The sequence below is a fragment of the Myotis daubentonii genome, chromosome 13 (assembly GCF_963259705.1).
Source record: "Myotis daubentonii chromosome 13, mMyoDau2.1, whole genome shotgun sequence".
Taxonomy (NCBI): domain Eukaryota; kingdom Metazoa; phylum Chordata; class Mammalia; order Chiroptera; family Vespertilionidae; genus Myotis; species Myotis daubentonii.
Genome location: NC_081852.1, coordinates 47333425 through 47354553, shown reverse-complemented (window position 1 = coordinate 47354553; position 21129 = coordinate 47333425). Strand labels below are relative to the sequence as shown.

The window sequence follows — 21129 nt, the reverse complement described above, 5'->3', positions numbered from 1 at the left end:
TTGTGCTTTGAAGAAATTTATTCAATTCACAGTGGTATCTTTGAACAGTCAGTAAATTCTACTAGACAAAGCTCAGACAGACACTGACCCCAGGTATGCCACAACAGTCCCCGAGGAGCGTGAGAAATCACCTACAGCAGCCAATTTGGAAAGGGCAAGTGACTGTGCTTTGCTGTGTGTCCTTGAAGGCTCTTTGGTCCTGGCTGGTTTTCTCTTACAGGCGTCCAAATAAAACTTCCCTTTCCTAGTCAGTACACACCAGTCTTCGGTATTTAATCGAATGGGCTGAAGAAGGGAGATAGCCAGGAAATTATACCCATTACAATGTGTGGCTGATGCCTACATACATCCTTTTTACTCACAGTTAGTAGAATTATCTTTTTTTTTTCAAGGTGACCAGAGCCATTCTAGATGTGTGTGTGTGTATTATTCATTTCAGAGAGGAAGGGAGAGGGAGAGATAGAAACATCAATGATTAGAGTGAATCATTGATGGGCTGCCTCCTGCAGGCCCCCTGGGGATTGAGCCCACAACCCAGACATGTGCCCTGACCAGGAGTCAAACCGTGACCTCCTGGTTCATAGGTTGATGCTCAACCACTGAGCCATACAGGCTGAGCAGAATTATCTTTTAAACACAGAAATAAAATCAGACATGATTTTAGAGCAGAACAAAGTATCTATAGACAGGGCTTGAGCACCATGGAACTCTGCTGCCTCACACAATGACCTTTTTCAGCACTAAGAACTCCCAGGTGTCTGATAAAACTCAAGGTTAGCAGCACTCCCAAAGAACCTTTTGACAGGGGCAATGAGGAGAATGGGGTAGAGTGGAGATGAGCCCCAACACAGACCAGCCCTCCCATACTTCCTGCGTAAGCTAGAACTACATGGGTAAAGGTTTCATGGCTTGAGAGAAGATGACACAGAGGGAAGAGAAAAGGAGAGTAGGAACTTCTCTTTGTCCCAGGGGTTCTTCCCAATCCTGGCTGCTACCAGAATCCCAAAGTTTTCCTAATTTTTCCAATCGGTTTGCTGAATGTCTCCCTCTGGTCCCAACAACTTCTCCCTGAGGGGGCCTCAGCTCCTGGTTTCCATGGGATGGAAGGGGGAAGCAGACAGGGGATTTGGTCTTCCGCCCCTTGTTCACTTTCATCCCCTGGAGCCCAATAAACCAAGTGCCTGGGTAGAAGCATGAGGAATTCTGCTGCCTCATACACCCCCAAGTACACCAGAGCCTTAGGCCCTGTTGGCAAAGGGGAATGAGGGCACAGGCAACTAAGGAGTAGCTGGTGAATACTGGTATAGACTGGTCCTTGCTGAGGCAGGACATTTAGAGACCCTTATTGAAGTAGACAGAAGGCACAAGTTCTCCATACTTGGCCTTGATGGTGTCTTGGAGCTCCTGTTCCAGGTAGGAAACTGGCAGTTCACTGAGGAGAGAGAAGAAGGTTATGAGTATGCCACCTAGACAGCAGCAAATTACCCTTCGATACCAACTCAAATACCTCTCAAAAGCCCCTTCCCCATTTGTTCCTTCAGAATTAGTAATAGCTACTGTACAACACAATATGTTGCTTTTACCTCTACTCAGGCCTGTCTTCCTTCTCCCTGGTGCTCAACTTCCACCTTCTCCATAAGATTACAGGCACAGTGCTCGGAACACAGGAGACATCTAACAGATGACCACTGAGCTAAGAGCACTAAGGAAGGGGAGAGTGGCATCTCCTCGGAATATATTCCAGGTCTGTATTCCTACCTGGTCTCCTGGAACGAGTCCGTCCTCCCACCCACCTGATGCTGCCCTTCCATGGCATGGTGGATGAAGAGGTTTAATTCATCCACCCTCTGGCAAATAAGAGCCAGAATAAGGACCTGGTTCCAGCCAGGGGAGATTTATCTAATAACCCAACCAGCAGGACAGAGTCTCTTGTTGTTCCCCCACTTTCTCTCCAAGGCAGCCCTTGCTGCACTGGAAGCAGTTCATCCCTTTGGAGACGTGTTCTGGCTTACCATTCACGCAGGGTTAAGAGGCCCAGAGTTTAGGCTGACAGGCACTTGTCCCTAGACAAATGCTGCCCTTCTTGCCCCTCCCTCTCTCCTTCCGGACAGCAAGCAGGGCAGGGAGAGTAGGGGCAGGACATTTGGTAAAACAAAGGAAGGAAGGAATAGCTGATACCATATCTGTGGGAAGAGCCCACATGCCACTGGCACCATGAAGATGAGGCTGGAAAAAAGGAGAAACCAAAGCATTAGGGGGCGTTTTCCCACAGGCCATGCCTGAGCCCCCTAAAGGATGGGGGAGATGCCCATTCACTTGGCCTCCCTTCCCAGCGGGCTCCATGACTCCTCTCCCTTCAACCCTTCTCCTGGTCTCTAGGTGCCAGGATACTAATTCTAGCACGGATTAAAATCAGCCAGCCTCCACCCCTCATCCCTTACCCCGATCCACCCCTGTTGCTCAAGCACATGAAGTCACTCGGGAGTGCAGGCAGCAGCCCTAAAGACCACATGCATCCACTGATATGCAGGGGAAGCAGTGAGGGGTGTGAATCCAAAGGCCCTGCTCCTCTATTCACTGAACATCTGGACTGTTGGAGAACAGTGAGGGGCAGGGTTGATCAAACTTCAATGTGCACACAAATAACTCCAGGGGCTCAGAAAAATGCGATGCTGATTCAGGAGGTCTCGGGAAAGGCTTGAGAGTCTTTACTTCTGACAAGTTTTCAGATGATGCGGGTCCAGGACCATGTCTCACAGGCCTTGGGAGTCTAACAGACCTGAGTTCCTATCACAGCTTTGACACTTAGGAAGTGTACAGTCTGGGGCACGTTACCTCTGGGCCAGCAGAGGGAGGACAAGAGTGTCTGCTTTGCAGTGTCGCTGCGAGGATTCAATGAGATAACAACCTATGTGTAGCACCCAACCTGTGGGAACTGCCCACCCATGGTAATTCAATGAACAGAAGTTTAGCATGTCGCCGAGGACCAATCTCAGCTCCAGCAATTGGGCAAGTGTCTTCATCGCTCCAAGCCTTTTGTAAAAGATGATGGCATCTATGCCTCCAGGGATGGGGAAATTAAGTGAAATTATAGATGTGCAGCACTAGCACAGGGGGCACATTCAATATGTGTTAGTTGTTGTTGCCATCACTAGCCCTGTAGTCCTGAGAAGCATGATTAAAGGTAGGACATGTCCAGTCGATGGCAGGCACCGAAGAATGCTGCCATGACGTGGTTTCCTCCCGTGCGAGGTTGGGATGCTTGACAGCCCCAGGCTGTCCCACATTTTTGTCTCTTCGTGTAACAATGTGGAAGTGTAAGACATTGATTTGATACACTCACATATCGCAACATGATGATCTGAGTGTTAGCTAACACCTCTGTCATGTCGCATAACTATCACTTCTTTTTCATGGTGGGATTGTCTCTTTTTTTTTTCTTTTGAAATAAAGTTGGTTTTTTTTTCAATTTTCGTAATTGAGATTTTATTGTTTTGAAATAAAGTTTTTATTGCTGATAGTATTACAGATATCTCCCAATTGTCTCATCATTTTTGTCTCTTCTCCAGACTTAAGGTCAGAGAGAAGACCCTGGGACAGGAGGGTACCCAAGCTCTCTGCCTTCCATGCGCATGTGTGCACAGAGCCTAGCTAGCCTGGTTTCCTCCAAAGACATGAGGTGAGGGCTCTCTAGATGGATCACAGGTGTACTGAGCTCCAGCGCCGTGGAAGTCAGGCAAAGGAGTGCATGTTCTTCAACACAGGTGACATAAGACGACAGATCTTGGTGCCCCAGCTACCACAGAACCCAAACCAAGAAAACATGTTACTCACAAGCACCCACACAGCATAACCTGCAATGGCGCATGCAGGACCTTGACTTTCTGCACAAAAACAAACAAAAGGAAAACTCACATGGGACTTATATACCTTAGGGTGAACCCCACGCCTGCCCTGCGACCAACCAACCAGCCTCAGGTATAAGACTGCTGGCCCTGACGGAGAGGAGAAGGGCTCTCCTTGCTCTCTGTAGACAAGGCCAAGCAACTGGCTATGTTGTCTGAAGCGGGCAGCCAGGGGGGACTGGGATGATGAGCCCTACTTCAGTGAGATGAAGACTGGCAGCTAGAGGGAAGGAGGAGAGGACCAGGAGCTCCCAGGCACAGGTGTGGTGGGAGGACTCTGGGCAGAGAAGAGGCAAAAGGAAACCCCACTCACCTGCATGAAGGGCAGTTTCTCCAGCCTTTCCATGACGATTGGCAATAAGACTGAAAGAAACCAGGGAGAAGCCGGGGGGACCTGTAAGACTTTCCCTAAGACCCCTTTCCGAAGTCAGATCAGGGACTGAATGATTCTCCCTCCTTCCTCAGAAGCTCCAGGAAATACTTTTCATTTGGGAGAATGGCCACTCTGACTTATCCCCCAAGTCCCAGCAGAAGGGTGCTTCCCAAAGCACACCTGCAACAATAGAGCACGTGCCCAGGCCCAAAGTGTCCTCAAAACTCAAAACTATCTCATGTAAACAGACTTTTTATCTTACCCGGTAACATGCCCCTGCTGGAAGCCCAACCAGGGCAGGGGATTTATTTGCGCTACCACTGTCTCCCCGGCACCCCACACTGTGTCCAGTACATTGAAGGTACTTAAGAAATATGTGCTGAATAAAAATAACGTAAAATGTCTCATCAATTGATGTTCCAAGAACTACAGTGTGGTAGTTCAGCACTCAAGCAAACCAGTATGAGAAGCATCGCTATAGAAGCTGGGGTCCCGCCTCCTCCCAAAAGCTGAGTGTGGCTGAGGCCTCTATCATGTGCTCCAGGGGCCCCCATCTTACTCATGCCAGGGGCTGCCATGGTGATCCGAGAAATAACCACTTGGGTGATGCCTACGGCCGCAGCTCTCTGAGGGCAGAAAAGAGCAAGTTGTTAGGAATGACCTTATCCAATATCCATGGCTGGGCCAGAGTCAGGGTCACAGCCAAGTCTGAGCTGGTAAAGGGGAAGGGACGGACCTGCCAGGGGCTGAGTGGTTTCTCCCAACCTTCACCTACCCAGCCAGCTTCAGGACTAGAAATGAAGCTGAAAGGACATGAGAAATGTCCCAAACAGAGAAATGTGGGGGGAATAGAGGAGAATGAGATTGGAGTCGGGGAGATCCTGCTCTGACCACTAAGGACAGGACAGGGTATGAAAGGGAGCTCCCTCCTCCCACCCAAAGGGAGACGTCTGCTCACCCGGGAATGACCAAGCTCATTGTGATTTTTGTCCTTCACGGAGATGCCTTGGATGAGTTCCCTAGACACAGACAGGAGATGCTGGATTTGGGAAAGGGGTGCTGGAAGCCTGCCAGCCATGTGACACACCAGGGGACCAAGGCCAGGGCACTCACGCTCTAGGGAGCCACCTCCGTAGCCTTGCCCTGTGACCTTCCCCTGCACTCCAGCGAGTGGTATCTGAAGGGATCTAGGGCACTGGCTGAGAGAGCTAGTCCTGAGCCCAGACTGCCTCGGTTGAATCCTGAAACTGCAGAGTGTGACTGATCATGAGCAAGTTCCCTAATCCTTCTAAAGACTCAGTTATCCTCAACTGCAAAATGGAGACAATCCTGACACCCACTTCATAGGACTCAGTGTTTTAACAGGATAATGCCTGCAAAGTGCTTAGTCCCGTGTCTGACACGGAGTGGCTGCACCACAAACAGTAGCAGCTCTGGTTATTGTTCTCAGGCCAGTTCTTGACAGCATTTGCCCCAAAACCAGGCAGATGGCTGGGACTTACTCATTGGATGGAAAGGAGAAACTGGGTGGGGAAGGGAGAGAGTAGAGGAGCAATGTGTATGCACAGGATCCCGGTAGTGTGCTCTCAGCAAGGGCAATGTGACACATTGCCACCTACTAGCAGTTCTAAGAAAATGTGGCTGTAGAAATCGGTGATGATGATGAAGGCAATGATGACAACAGTAGCAATAAAAGCTAACATTTATGTAGCACTTGTTATGTTCTAGGTGCTATTTTGAGGACTTTACATCTATTACATCATTCAATTTTATAACAGAGGAACACCTATGCTTTCTCTAGTCAAGAAATAAGAACTGCCCTAGCTGGCAAGGCTCAGTGGATAGAGTGTTGGCCTGCAGACTGAAGGATCGCAGGTTCGATTCTGTTCAAGGGCACATGCCTGGGTTGCGGGCTCGATCCTCAGTAGGGGGCTTGCAGGAGGCAGCTAATCAATGATTCTCTCTCATCACTGATGTATCTATTTCCCTCTCTTCCTCTCCCTTCCTCTCTGAAATCAATAAAAATATTTTTTTAAAAAATTTTAAAAAAAAGAAATACGAACTGAGAGACACAACAGGTTTCTCCTTTTACCTATTCTTAGAGCCGGGTACCTGGAAAACATCTACCTACTCCTCTGGCTTCTTTCAAAGCTTCTTGGCTCTGTTCTATCTTTGGACACCTCGCTCTGCTGCATTTCATTCTGTAAACCATCCCCAGAGCTTTGGAAGTAGGCAGTGCTCACAACTTAAATACATTTGCAGTTGAAAGAACATGATTGAGTATAAAATGCACAAGCTTATGTCTCCATCCCACACCATCCAAAAAATGGCTCCCACATACCCGTCACAGATTAAACCTAAATTATTCGCCACTCGTATTGGAATGGCCATCACTATTAGAGCAGCCAATCCTCAGGGACCCTTCAGAGGCACAGCCTGGTGGCCTCCCCCCACATCCACCCCAGCTCCAAGAAGCCACCCACTGCCTTGGTCTCTTGCCTTGGTTTCCCTGCTGACCTCGTGGCTTGTAAGGAGGAAAGGGGACCCCTGTACTCACTGCTGTCGCATCATTGGGATATTGACACAGTTAGCAGCAGCTACAGCAGCAAAGGGCACCCAGCGGGCCACCAAGGGTGGAGCTTTCTGTTGGAGAAAGGGAACAATGGGAGTTGCTGAGGCTCGCTGCAAGGTGAGAGTGGAGGGACTTACGGACTACAAAACAAGGGCTACTGCCACACACCCAGACACCCATCTGGGAACCCAAACTCCCTCAGAGGCCTGAGAAAGACCAACCTGGGGACAGCCCTGCTGCATTTCCCACTATTGGGCTAGGCTCTGGTTACACCCCAACTCACCCAGACTCGGGCAATGCCTAGTTCTCCCTAGGACTTTGCTGCCCCCTGGTGGCCACCATGCCCACAGCAGCCCCAGGAGTACCTTTGTCAACATGTTCATGCTCACGGCAGTGGTGACCGCAGTAGTTGTGGCTGTGAGGTAGGAAAGGGCCATCTGCCTAGTGGAGGAGAGAGGTGCTTAGGAATGGGGAGCCCTTCGGGCTGAGAGTAAGACCATGGCTTGAGTGAGGAAGTCTGGAAATGAGGCTTCATACCTGAGCAGCTCATGTGGTTTATCCCGTGTCATCTTGTAGCCTCCCCCTAACTCCAAAGGATCCAGACCCCTGGGCCTCCTTTCTGTACTTTATTTATATTTGAATTCAACAAATACTTATTGAGTGTCTATTATGTGCTATATATTGTTCCAGGTACTTCCTTTCTGTCCTTTAAACATACCCAGCTTTTCCCTACCTCAGTATCTCTGCACACCGCTGGTCCCTACCCAGGGTATTCTTCCCTGGGCTCTTTCTTTTCTTTTTTAATATATTTTTTATTGATTTCAGAGAGGAAGGGAGAGGGAGAAAGAGATAGAAACAAAAATGATGAGAGAGAATCATTGATTGGCTGTCTCCTACACATTCCCTTCTTGGGATCGAGCCCAGGCATGTGCCCTTACCACGAATCCAACCACCACCTCCTGATTCATAGGTCAACATTCAACCACTGAGTCACACTGGCTGGACTCCCTGGGCTCTTTCATAGCTAAATCCTTATCCTTCAGAACTCAGCTGATACATCAGCTGTATAGGGAAGACTTCTCTGACCAGCCTATCTACACAGGCACCTCTCTGCTGTTCTCTATCTTGTCACCTGTGTGTTTCCTAATGGCGACAATCTGAGATTATTGTACTTGTTTTCATAGAAAACCTTCAATTCTACAAGAAGAAGGACCACAAATGCCTTACTTGAATGTATCCCTAGCACCTGAACTATTCCTGGCATATGTGTAGAATGAATGTAGAAGAAAAACTTTTAGAATGAACACATTTTGCCCTAGCCAGTTTGGCTCAGTGTATAGAGCGTTGGCCTGCGGACTAAAGGGTCCCAGGTTCGATTCCAGTTATATCCAGGTTGCGGGCTCAATCTCCAGTGGGGGGCGTGCAGGAGGCAGCCAATCAATGATTCCCTCTCATCATTGATGTTTCTATCTCTCTCTTCCTCTCCCTTCCTCTCTGAAATCAATAAAAATATATATTTTTTAAAATGAACACATTTTGAATTGGTCCAAGAAGATGCTTTCCTAGTCAGCCTAAGAAAACACTTCCAAGCCCTGAAAAGGGAGGAACTTCATCACCTGTCCGGTGTGAACCCTACGCGGGGAGGACTGGCAGCCTGAGAACCCTTTAGAAAGGTTGTTCCCCTGGAGGCAAAAGGACAGCCACCTCCTCCAAACCCATGTGGACAGCCTGGGGTTCGAGTCTCCTACCTGACTGATGTGGGGGAAGCCGCATTCCTGTTGGTGTAGTTGACTAAGGCATTGAAGGACTGGTTCACCCACTGCCAGAAGATGATCGCTGGCATCGTCCTACCAGTAATCGAGGTCCGGAAAGGAGAGGAGAATGGAAGGGAAGGCTTGGTATACACAGGTCAAACCATGTTAACAGCTCTTCCCCAAACTGCTCCCATGTTCTATACACCTGGGCTTTTGTAGTCTTGCCCCTCTTCCTGGAACACACACACACACACACACACACACACACACACACACTCACATACTCCCTCACTCACATTCACACTCACACTCTGTTCCATCCATGGCTAAATCCTGCCCTGTTGAGAGATTATTTCCTCCTTGGAACCTTTTTGACCCTTCCCCTGCCCTTCCTGAGACTAAGTCATCCCATGCTCCCAACTCTTAAAATCCCATATTCTCTCAACCTACCACTTAGCAAGCTGGACTGTAACAGTTCACTTACTTCTTGGTCTCTAACAAAACTGGAAGCTCCTTGAAGGGAAGGAAGGACTAAAGTCTTTATATTCCTAACAGCTGGGACCCAAAGTCTGGCTCAATAACTAGACAAATAAATGCATAGGGGGGCGGGAGAAGGAAGAGAGGAAGGGGGAAGAGTCACACATTCAGCAGCTACAACGTTTATTCTCTCACCAACTGAGCTGAAAGGGCCTTCCTATTTTTTCCCTGGGCTATTGCATTATAAAATGCATTAAATTCATTGTTAATATAAGCACTTTTTAAAGAAGAAATTAGTATCGTGTATTCACTGACCGTTCTAGAAAGGACTGACTTAGTTAAAATCCAGGTACCAATGCTTCCTGGCTGTATGAGCTTGCACAAGTTATATAACCTCTCTAGAACCTCAATTCCTCATCTATAAAATGGAGAGGTAATAGTACCTCTCTGTAGGACTGTTGAGAAAATTGCATGAGGTAACACATTCAAAGACTTTAACACAGTGCCTAGTATCGGGAAAGTTGCAATAAAGGTGGCTATTATTATAATATAGCTCCCTGGCTAGCAGACCCAAGTGGCTACACCTCCCATCGCCTTGCTCCCAAGGCCCACCTGTAGAACTGGAGCATGAAGCCTGTGATGATCATGCCGCCGGGAACCTGGAAGGACATCCGTCCAATGACATTCATCTTGTCCCCGGTGTCAGGGTGGAAGGCAGAGTCATAGAGCTTTTTGGCATACAGCAGCTGCTCCACTTGAGTCCCTGGGGGCACGACCCCCATCCTGTCACCCAAGGACAGAGTCACCCCCTTGTCCCCCCACTCCAAGTCATCCTGCTCTAATTTCTCCCTCCTCCCTGAGATTTCTGCCTGTACCCTCATCTTCAGTTTCCACCTCCTATAGGGAACCCATCCAAGTTGCCCCAGTGCCTCCAACCCCTTCCCCTAACCATTCACCTGCTTTTCTCCACCATCATCTTGGCCCAATCCAGCTCCCGCTCTGGTACCAAAACAGTGCGAGGGTCCGTAATGTTGAAGAAGTGCTTCACCCGCCCCAGGAAAGCGGACTGGTCCCAACGGGGGGCATCGATGTTAAAACCAGACAGGTCAGGCTCCATCTTGCTCGCACACAGAACTGTGTACTTAAGGAAGACAGGAAAAATGAGGACTGTTCCCTAAATCAAAACCTGACCCGGAAGCCCTGGGCATCTCCCACTCTGGTAAACTGCCCGCTTTCACCAGCCACTGCCGTCATCTCACTCAGTCTGGGAAGGACTCAAGACTGAGCAACTGGGTACCATGTGTTTCCTGAGTGCCTACTGGTGGCCAGCCCTGTGCTTGATCATGCTGCGGGGGAGATTGGTAAAGGGGACAACACGGTGCCTGTACTTGGGGAGCTGAGTCTGACTGAGGAACAAGAGCCCACAGTGGAACCGTATGTAGTATGTGCAGCAACAATAATACAGGAGATAAGCAGAAGCAGAGACGGAGGGGCAGGGGAACAGAGTAATCAGAGGGGGCTTCCCAGAAGGAGTGGAATGTGAGAGAGGCCCTAGGAGATAGATTTATCTGAAGGAGGTAGAAGGCATGGGATCACAGTAAAGGTAGAAACAATCACAGATAAAGAGGAAATGAACATGGCATGACCACTTTCATCATTTCAGTGTCTGTGTGTGGTGCATGTCGGCCCTGTGAGAGATGCAGGGCCATGGCTGTGAGCGAAGCGCCATGTCTGCCCTCAAGGAATTTCAGGATAGAGGTTAAACAGGTAAGTAATTCAATAAGGAGAGCAGAGTAAACAATGCTGCTGCCAGACACTGGGAGCAGTGGAAAGCCAGAAAAGAGGCATCTAAGACTGAGACAGCCATATCTCCCAGTTTGCCTAGGAGTGTTGGCCTGGGGTCATTACTAATAGCACCCCTTTCACTCTCAATTTGTATGTGTCCCAATTTGGATGATAAATTAAATGGTCACCTTATCTGAAATAGATGAGGGATTCTTTTTTTTTTTTTTTTCAGTCAACAGAGCCTTTATTAACACAAAGTACCATTTGCCACAAGATATACATGTTCTAATCTTTCAGTTCTTTTTCAATATTTTAACTTAAGGTTACTTGTGGGTCTAACATAAAAAGTAACCTGCTAAAATCAGTCAAAGTAAAATCTGATTCTATCTATCACCTTAACCTTTTATTATTTAGATTCATAATTGACATCATTTGTCTCAAGTAACAGAATATAATTCTTGTACTTGATAATCTTCTATACTAAAATATGTGCCAGTATATCTTAAGAAGTTACTAAATATATGGAATTAACATAGATATTTAACTACTTTCAATAAGCTGGAAAGTACAATGTTAAGTTTTCTAAGAGGAAAATCATTTATAGATCTTGGTTGTTTATGGTTTTTGCAGTTCCCATAAAAACTGGTCCATATTAAACCAGTCTTGAAGACCTAAGATGGAAACTTAAAAATCCTAATGACAGCCTTGATTTACTAAGATAGAAACAATAATAAACCAAACTACAGTTCTCTTTTCCCAGGCCCAAGCAGAGATGCTCTGTCATAGCTTTTGAAACATTTTTTGTCTGCTTAGTATAAAAGTTGAATGACCTCTTTATAAGTTAGATATCAGGAGACCCACAGATGATGGGCATATTTATTGGGACATATTTTAATTAATAGAAGATAATTCATATACCATATCAAAGTGCATTATAAGATTTACACTGTATCTGTCCACATGCTTGTCATATTTTATAATATTTCAGTTGGATGCAGGAAGACTGGAATTGTTCAGAAAAGTCTAGCTTTTAAGATGTGGGTAAAGTTTACAGTGAGTCTTTTAAAACATTTAAGTAACCAGAAGTATAATAACAAGAAGGGATTATGTAAGAAGAATGAATATTGCAAAGGGAGCTTTATAGTCAATGAAAATACAGTACTTTGGATTGACCAATATGCACAGTACACATGAAATCAAGGTCATGTACTTTACTTATTGACCACGTGGCTACAGTTCAAAAGGTCACTACTCCAACAGCCTTACCAAGTAATCTTCCAAACTGCTTTTAAATAAAGTTCTTCAATTGTAGCAATGAACAAAAAGACAAGATACACTTAAAACAATACTGCAGTTTATCAAAAGACACATAAGAAATTTCAACTCATGTCTTTGACAGTTATAAAAATCAATGTTTGGCTAAGTTATAAACATGTTTATAATGCAATTGTTTGCATAATTCTAATAATAGTAATGACAGCTATAAGATCAGGATAGGTTTAAAAACAACAACAACACTAAAAACATAAAAATACATAGCCCCATTATTTACCTGTAGAGTATGTTCATTTATGACTAAATATCAGCATTTACTATATCGCCACTGCTCTAATTTTAAAAATCACATCCAAAGGGAAAGGCAAAACTACCTAGCAACTGGCCTATTTGATTATTTCTCAATTTGTGAATATGTCCTTAATCTGTTGATGTAGCAAACAAATTTCAACTGTGTCATGCAAAAGAAGAGATGATAGTCTGCTTTGCAATGAACTTCAAAGTTCAATCGCACACAGGCAACATGCTATATATGAAAAAATTACTAACTGAGCTACAGGTATTAAATACTGAAAATAGTTAACAGTTTGTTATAATTTATTTTATTTAACAATCTAGGAAGTTTGCAGCCATCAGCAGTTCCAATTTCAGGTGCAATTGTGAATTCAGGAATCTCTGTGGAGCTGTTAGCATAGCGAACCTTGTAAGTAAAATACATGCATACTTTTGATAGCACATGTGAAGGGATCTCTCTAAAACTGACTTCATTAGTTTCATTCTCAGCAAACTGACCTGGGCCACTCAACATGGCTTGTATCGTTCCTGATGTTAATGCATATTCTCTTTTTACAATAAATTCATGACCATCTGAAGATATCAACTTGACATACATGGCATCAGGGCCTTCACAGCCACCATAGGCTTTCTCTTCTCCACTCGTCAGCCCCGCAGCCACCGTGCCAGGTCCCCGCGCACCACCACAGCCCCCACTCCAGGGCCACCCCTCCACCCCCACAAGCCTACTGCAGGAGGTTCCAGGCTAGATGAGGGATTCTGAACACACTTTGTTAGGACGAGAAATAAGCAATATTTTGGAAATATATATAGAAGCTAAATAGATAGAAGAGCAGTATTTCAAGCAACAAGAAGAGCCAGCACTGAAAGCTCATGGTGTGCACAATGTCACTCCTATCGTCAAAACAAGAAAAAAAGCTTAACAAACTAAAAATCAACAACTCTTCTTAGCCCCATCAGAGATTTGAGATCACAGGGCAAACCACTGCCCCAAAACCTGGAGACAGGCAGGTAAAGAGACACACAGCCATTGAGAGCAGAAGCCCACTGCTAGGGCAAGTATCACTGGAAAACTTAAACTGCAATCAACAAATTTCTGGAGCTCAATGTGGACAAGTGGGGACTCAATCTTGGAGGACACTACTTTTGTGAGTTTTACCTCCAGAAGCCCACTAGGTTCTCAAGGTGAAGATCAGAAAAATATCTCCTAGTGCTTCTGGCAGCCAATCAAGGATTCTCTCTCATCATTGATATTTCTATCTCTCTCTCCCTTCCTCTCTGAAATCAATAATTTTTTTTAAAGAGAGAGAGAGAGAGAGAGAGAATAATTTAAAAAGAATAGAATAGCCAAGAACCTTGGGACAATTACAAAAGATGTGTCAAACACATAATGGGAATACCAGAAGGAGAAGAAAGGAAAAGAAGAAATATTTGAAGAAGTAATGACTGAAAATTTTCCAAAATTAATGACAGACACCAAACCACAGATTCAGGAGTCTCAGAGAACACCAAGCGAGATAAATGCTCCAAAATCTACATTTAGGCATATTATATTCAAGCCGCAGAAAATCAAGATAAAGAATATCAAGAAAGAAGCAAGAAAGAGGGGATAAAAAACCTTACTTAGAGCAAAGAATTACATCAGACATCTCTTTAGAAACCATGTAAGCAAGAAAAGAGTGAAATATTTACCAGTAAGTGTTGAAAGTACAAAACAACAACCCATGAACCTAGAATTCTACATCAAACAAAATGATCCTTTAAAAATAAAGAAGAAAAAGAATTTCTCAGACAAACAAAATTGAAGGAGTTTGTCAACAAGAGACCTGACATGCAAGATGTTAAAAGAAGTTCTTGAGAAGGAAAGAAAATTATATAGGTCATAAACTCTGGCCTACATAAAGAGTGTTAGAGAAGGAATAAATGAAGGTTAAAAATAAAATCTTTACTTTTCTTCTTCTAATTGTTAACAGTTAACAAACAGATAACAGTGTGTTCAAAATAATAATAGCAACCATGTATCCAGTGATTATAGCTGTAAATAAGTGAATGATATAGTGGATGGGAGGGAGGAACTGAGAATACTCTACTGTAAGGTACTTGTACTACCAATGAAGTGGCATAGTATTATTTTAAAGTGGACTTGGATTAGTTGTAAATGTATATTGCAAACTCTAGGGAAACCAGTAAAAAATTTTCCCAAAAGAAAAATTAATAATAGATATGCTAAGAGAAGAGAGAAACTGGAGTCAAACAGAAAGCTAAGACTTCGGAACTTTTGCCTAAAAATTTCAGGAAGAAGCCCAGCCAGCATGGCTCAGTGGTTGAGTGTCAACCTATGAACTAGGACAGTGATGGCGAACCTTTTGAGCTCAGCGTGTCAGCATTTTGAAAAACCCTAACTCAACTCTGATGCCGTGTCACATATAGAAATTTTTTGATATTTGCAACCATAGAAAAAAAAGACTTATATTTTTGATATTTATTTTATATATTTAATGCCATTTAACAAAGAAAAATCAATCAAAAAAATGAGTTCATGTGTCACCTCTGACACGTGTGTCATAGGTTCGCCATCACTGAGCTAGGAGGTCATGATTCGATTCCAGGTCAGGGCACAAGCCCAGGTTGTGGACTCGATCCCCAATATTGGGCATGCAGGAGACAGCCAATCAATGATTCTCTATCATCACTGATGTTTCTATCTTTCTCTACCTCTCCCTTCCTCTCTGAAATCAATAAAAATATATTAAAAATAAATAAATAAAATTTAAACATTTCAGGAAGCCATTAAAAGATTTTAGGAAGAGTGACAAGATCAGATGTGTAGCTTATAAAGAACACCCTGGGCAATCATCCTATATAATAAAAGGCTACTATGCAAATTGTCCCCTCAGGGGTTTGATTGACCGCTCTCTATGACATACACTGACCACCAGATGGTGGCATGGAACGAAGGAAGGCCCTGGCCAGCAGCCGGAAGGCTCTGATTGGCCCTGATCGCCAGCCAGGCCTAGGAACCCTACCTGTGCACAAATTTCATGCGCTGGGCCTCTAGTATGAGATAAAGACTCAGAGAGAGGAGCTGGAAGGGGACCCCAATAACCAGGCAAGAAGTGGGGCTCAAATGAACCCAAATGCACCAAACAGAGAGGAGGGCCCAAAAGGAGAGAACCTAAGTGATCGAGTATAGGAGGTATATTATGAGTCAGGGTTCAAGCAGAGAAGTAGAATCAATAGAAAATATATCTATATATATAAAAGCCTAAGCAACCAAACAACTGGTTGACCGGTTGCTATGATGCGCACTGATCACCAGGGGGCAGACGCTCAATGCAGGAGATGCCCCCTGGTGGTCAGTGCACTACCACAGTCAACCTCCTGTGGTCAGCCAACCTCCTGCAGTCCCTCCCCCCTGGCCAGCCAACCTCCCATGGTCCCTCCCCCTGGCCAGCCAACCTCCCATGGTCCCTCCCCCTGGCCAGCCCGAGGGACCCCACCAGTGCACGAATTCGTGCACTGGGCCTCTAGTATACATATAAAATCTCATACACAGGCAATCTACTTTGGACCCCCTTCCTGCTGCCCTCTTGCGGCAGGATGTCTGTCTATCCACTAATAAACTTTGTTTCTGCCAACAACAACAAAAATCACACACACACACACACACACACACACACACACACACACACAAATTGATTTAGTACAAGGAATTAGCTAATTGGCTTATGTAATTGTGGGAGTTGGTTAAGTAAGCTGGAGGTCAACAGAAGAGGCAGACAGGAAGGGCTGATCCTGGGGGAAAGGGAAGTAATGCAGGCCCAGCTGTCTCTGACTCCAGGGGGGCCTAGCCCTCTTTTAAAGGGATTCCATCTGATTAAGTCAGACCACCCAGGATACTCTCCCTTTAGGTTAACTCAAAACCAACCCATTATGGATTTTAGTTATATTTGCAAAATCCTTTCACCACAGTCCCTACATTAGTGTTCCACGGAATAACTGGGAGACGGTGTGTGGGAAGGGATTGGCTAGGAACAGCTGCTTCTCCCTCATAGCCCACTACAAACATATGAGCAGGGGGGGGGGGGGGAATGCTAAGGAATTTTGTTTGGCCTAGTCAAGCTAACACATCACATATATTTAGAGTGATACCTGGGTTTCTGATTTGGGCAATAATGTGCTGAGTCCAAGAATATAGAAAAATAGGCTTTCAGGAAAAAAAATAGTAAGTTTGATTTCCCAAATACTGAGTTTCAAGTGCCATAGGACTTTCTGACTGACTGCCACCTGTTTCTTTGCAAATACCATTCCCTGTCCAGAGTGCTATTCCTTTCCCTCTTCACTAAATAACCCCTACTCATTTTTTTTAACGAATAATTTTCAGATTTAACTTACATCTTCCACTATGAGGTCATTTGTCTTTTTTTCTTTAATATAGCACCTTAACTCAGAATTTTCCATACATAGAAAATTACAAGTTCACATGCACAGCTTGTGCCCATGGAGCTCTGGGCTTTGCCCTCCAGGAACAGGCTAACTTGGCCTCCTGCAGGCTGGTTCAAAGACCAAAGGCATTTAACTCAGTCCCAACTGAACCAGGAGTTGGGGGAAGAGTTCACCTGACTCCAAACGAACCTACAAGAAGTTGGCCTGGACAGCAAATCACACACTGATTGGCTTACAGAGCCCCACACTCGTACCCCTGAAATAGCCCAGCAGAGCCAACTGCTATGCCTCTCCCTCAACACACACACACACACACACACACACACACACACACACACACACACTCCTCGGACATCTCTCACCAGCCTCAACCCAACATTGGAAAGTCCTCTGCCTTTTACAACAGAAGCTCTTCTACCATGAAGGGGTAATCATTTGCTAAATTATGCAAGAAACTTTGCCTTCATTACTGAGGTCAGGACAGTAACTGTCCAGTCCTCGTCTGATGTAAAAATTGGCAAAATAAAATCTAAATTCCATGTCTGGAACATCTTCCCCACATCGATGCCCCGTAGGGCACAGTTCCATGACTCCTTCCCGGCAAACTCGGCCCTTCTGTTCCACGCTCCCCTAGCATCCTGTTTTCACTGGCAGCATGTTGGGCTTTTGGAATTGTCACTTTCTTATTTACAGTTATTGTGTGAACTCTGACTTCCCTGATAGACTGTAAGGTTCATGCTGTATCTCTCATCTACCTCCTAAAGACACTAACTGCCTACTTGAAATGCATTCCAACTTATCCGTGGGTTCTCCTGGCATCAGTGATGTTACCTCTTTTAAATCTAAACTCAGAACTTGCCTTAGTTACCAAACAGCAGGTTTTTCTTTACCGAAGATGCAAATTGTCTACCCTGCTTATACTTCATCCTATCTAGTCTCTAAGTTTCCTTCCAGTTACCCTCCCTCTTCCCACAGAGCCACATCTAGTACTCCCTAACGAGGTCACTATCGTGTCCAGCGTGGCCCCACTAACGGAGAAATATGGTTCCACTACTGAGAACAAGGGGGGAGATGGAGGTCAAACAGTTATTGACAGATAACTCCCTTTCCTTCTAGGGTTAGGGATGAATCCAAGACCTCAGTTTATAGAACTGGAAACTAATGCCTAGAAAGGCTCACATGACTGAGCCAGCATTTGTGGCACTACACAGCCCTCTACTGACAACAAACAGATCCAGTCCTGTATATCCATCCGAAGATCTGACAATAGCTAGGGCCTTACTTTCCCTTGGTCACAGGCCTAGGGTCATCTAGGTAGGTGTTCTATCCACTATAGGTTACTTGCTAAGGAGATAGATAGATAGGTAGGTAGGTAGGTAGGTAGATAGGTAGATAGATAGATAGATAGATAGATAGATAGATAGATAGATGATAGGAAGGAAATGAAATAATCTACTAAATCTCCAGAAGTAACGCTCATCCTGCCAGAGAGAGTTAATTTTCTCTAGCAACTAGTATCAGAGCTCAGAGAACAGACTTTCGACCCACCCCTCTGGGATATCCTCTTACAAGGGAAGGGAAGTACCCAAGATGTCCTTGTTTTTATCCCAGGTGGGAATAAAAACAAGACATTATGGCGGGTACTCACATCAGAGGAAGATCAAAGCGACCAAGGACTCAAGAAGGTCACACACAAAGACCACTGAAATGGCAAGGGTTGGTGTCAAGTCTGCATAGGGCAAATTGGAGAATGATACTAAAAATTAAACAAGCAGGCCAAGGTATATGCTTATGTACACTTATGTGACTCCAGGGCAACAACTTAGAGAAGTCTGCCTTGGCTTTTTCACAAAAGAACCAGAATAGAGATGGGTAAACTGTAGGAATGATGCTCTGAATTAACCACTCATCTTGCACCTCCTTAGTCAAGGTTACTAACTGAGTTTTCTCTCCAATGATCTGAAGCAGGTATACAGGTAGCAGATGTTTAAAAAAATACTTTAGTTGAATTCTTAAATAGATAAGGACCATTCAGGGGAAATCTGCCTTCGTTCCAATGATCTTCACCAGACTAGAAAACCTGCTGATAGGAAGAGGGGCAAAGTCCAAAAACCTAGATGAAACTATTAATACAGTCATGCTCCACTTAACGGCAGGAACACATTCTGAGAGATGCCTCATTAGGTGATGTTGCAGTTGTGTGAACACCAGAGTGCCTTACACAAACCTAGACAGTATAGCCTACTACACACCTAGGCCATATGGTACAGCCTATTGCTCCAAGGCCACAAACCTGTACAGCATGTTACCATACAAATCAATACAAATTTAAATCAAGGACAGGAGAAAATGATGAAAACAAGAGACACAGTAAACACGATATGTAGGAGGCTGCTGCCAGTGTAACTCAGAATAGTTTTGCAGCAAACTTTTTTATAAGTATAAAGAGTATACTCTAAAATAACAATAAAAAGTATAGTACAGTAAATACTGTATATAGTATAGTACAGAAACCATTAACATAGCCGCTTATTTTCTAGTATTATGTACTGTACATAATTGTATGTGCTATACTTTCATATGACTGCCAGCACAGTAGGTTTATTTAACCATCATTACCACAAACACATGAGTAATGTGCTATGTTGAAACAGCTATAAGGTCACTAGGCAGTAGGAGTTTTTCAGCTTCATCATAGTCTTATGGGGCCACCAACATATATGAACACATATCATTGTTGATTGATACTTATGTGGTGTGTTATGTGGTGCATGACTGTAATAGCTAAGTTATGTGGTGCATGACTGTAATAGCTAAGCCCTATATAGCACTTCCTATGTGCCAGGCAATGTTCTATAAACTCGACATATAATAATTCATATACTGCCGAAACCGGTTTGGCTCAGTGGATAGAGCGTCGGCCTGCGGACTGAAAGGTCCCAGGTTCGATTCCAGTCAAGGGCATGTACCTGGGTTGCGGGCACATCCCCAGTGGAGGATGTGCAGGAGGCGGCTGGTCGATGTTTCTCTCTCATCGATGTTTCTGACTCTCTATCTCTCTCCCTTCCTCTCTGTAAACAATCAATAAAATATATTTTAAAAAAAAATAATTCATATAATCCTTACCTACCCAGCGAGGTTAGTAAGAGGCACTCAGGCATGTGCAGTCAAGGTGTACCACTCCCTCTTCCCCCCCACCCCCGCCCCGGCCCACACTGTATCAGCTCTTAAAAAGTTCTAGGTTTACATCACAAATATAGACCACTCTGTTCTGGACAATACAAAAACGTTTAAAAGAACTTACATAAGAGTCAGACAGAAATGGGTTCAAATCCCCTCTATATTGCTTAAAATAACCACTTTCCAGGGTTGTGTGAAAGAAATGAAATATTGTGCGAAATGAGGATGTAATATCCAAGAGGGTACATTTTGCGCGCTGCTGTGTCTCCAGAGTCCAGCTCCCTGTGATGACGCTTTTCCTGTCCTCCGCATGGGGAGGAGGTGGGAGGTAGTACCCCCCAACTCACCCAGACTCCCTCTCGATCTTACTTGCCTAGAAGTACAGGCCCATTTGTTGCCTCCTTGGGGACTGCAAAAGTCGTACCTCCCGGTCTAATGCAACTTAGCAAAACCCGGCGAAACCAAAATGTCTTTGACCCGCGCTGTCAGCTCACTTCAGGGCTCAGGGCCAGTTCCTCGGCAGCTGTTACCTCCTCCGACAGGCGGCCTCCCACCACCTGGATTCCTCCATCCCAGGCTTTAACACTGGTGTGTGGAGAAGGGTGCACAACCCTCTACGCCCCCACCCCTCAGGCTGACAGATGAAGTTTGCTGGGGGCCATAAGGGAGAGGTCCAGGGGCAGACCCTGGCCACTCCTCTCGCCACGTGGCTGCAGCAGGTAGAAGCCCAGTCCGCGCTGCAGACCAGCTTGGTCAGAGTCGGGACAGAAATGCAAGCTCCCTCCCAGGACTTCAGGACTAAAGGTAGACTCGGCAGGCGGCTTGCTCCCAAGACCACTTACCTGGTCCCGGGAAGAATGCAGGCCTGGCCTGGAAGCCCCGTGAGACTCCTCCCGGGAACCTCCCCTCGCCCCGCCCCACGCCTCTCCTTTCCGACCAATCACAGGCCAGGCTGCCCGCCGGCCACGTGGGCGAGTGTTCACTATTCCTGAGTCTCCACCAGCCAGCTGCTGCCTCCCGCCGCCTGGCGGCCCGCCTGCGCAGTGGGCGGGAACCGTGGCGCGCTTG

The 21129-nt window shown here is 45.4% G+C and overlaps 1 protein-coding gene and 1 pseudogene across 11 annotated transcripts; both read right to left on the bottom strand.

Moving 5' to 3' along the window:
- On the bottom strand, positions 1–21014 carry SFXN2 (sideroflexin 2). Of its 11 annotated transcripts, none has more exons than XR_009448255.1 (13): positions 20904–21013; positions 10038–10222; positions 9694–9864; positions 8599–8697; positions 7216–7291; positions 6836–6921; positions 5237–5297; positions 4838–4904; positions 4219–4268; positions 3835–3884; positions 2179–2226; positions 1584–1702; positions 1–1432 (listed from the first exon to the last, which is right to left on the bottom strand). XR_009448255.1 is itself a non-coding variant. In XM_059661261.1 (13 exons), exons 3-13 carry the CDS (start codon positions 10196–10198, stop codon positions 1333–1335), a joined length of 969 nt encoding a protein of 322 aa, XP_059517244.1. In that variant the 5' UTR covers positions 10199–10222; positions 18530–18610; positions 20904–20918; the 3' UTR covers positions 1–1332. The 11 variants fall into 11 exon arrangements, 10 of the variants coding, with proteins under 10 accessions (XP_059517244.1, XP_059517242.1, XP_059517248.1 ...); XM_059661261.1 differs by lacking the exon at positions 1584–1702 and adding an exon at positions 18530–18610 and having other exon boundaries at positions 20904–20918; XM_059661259.1 differs by lacking the exon at positions 1584–1702.
- On the bottom strand, positions 10229–15870 carry LOC132214290 (elongin-C-like; annotated as a pseudogene).
- Positions 21015–21129: the final 115 nt, after the last annotated feature.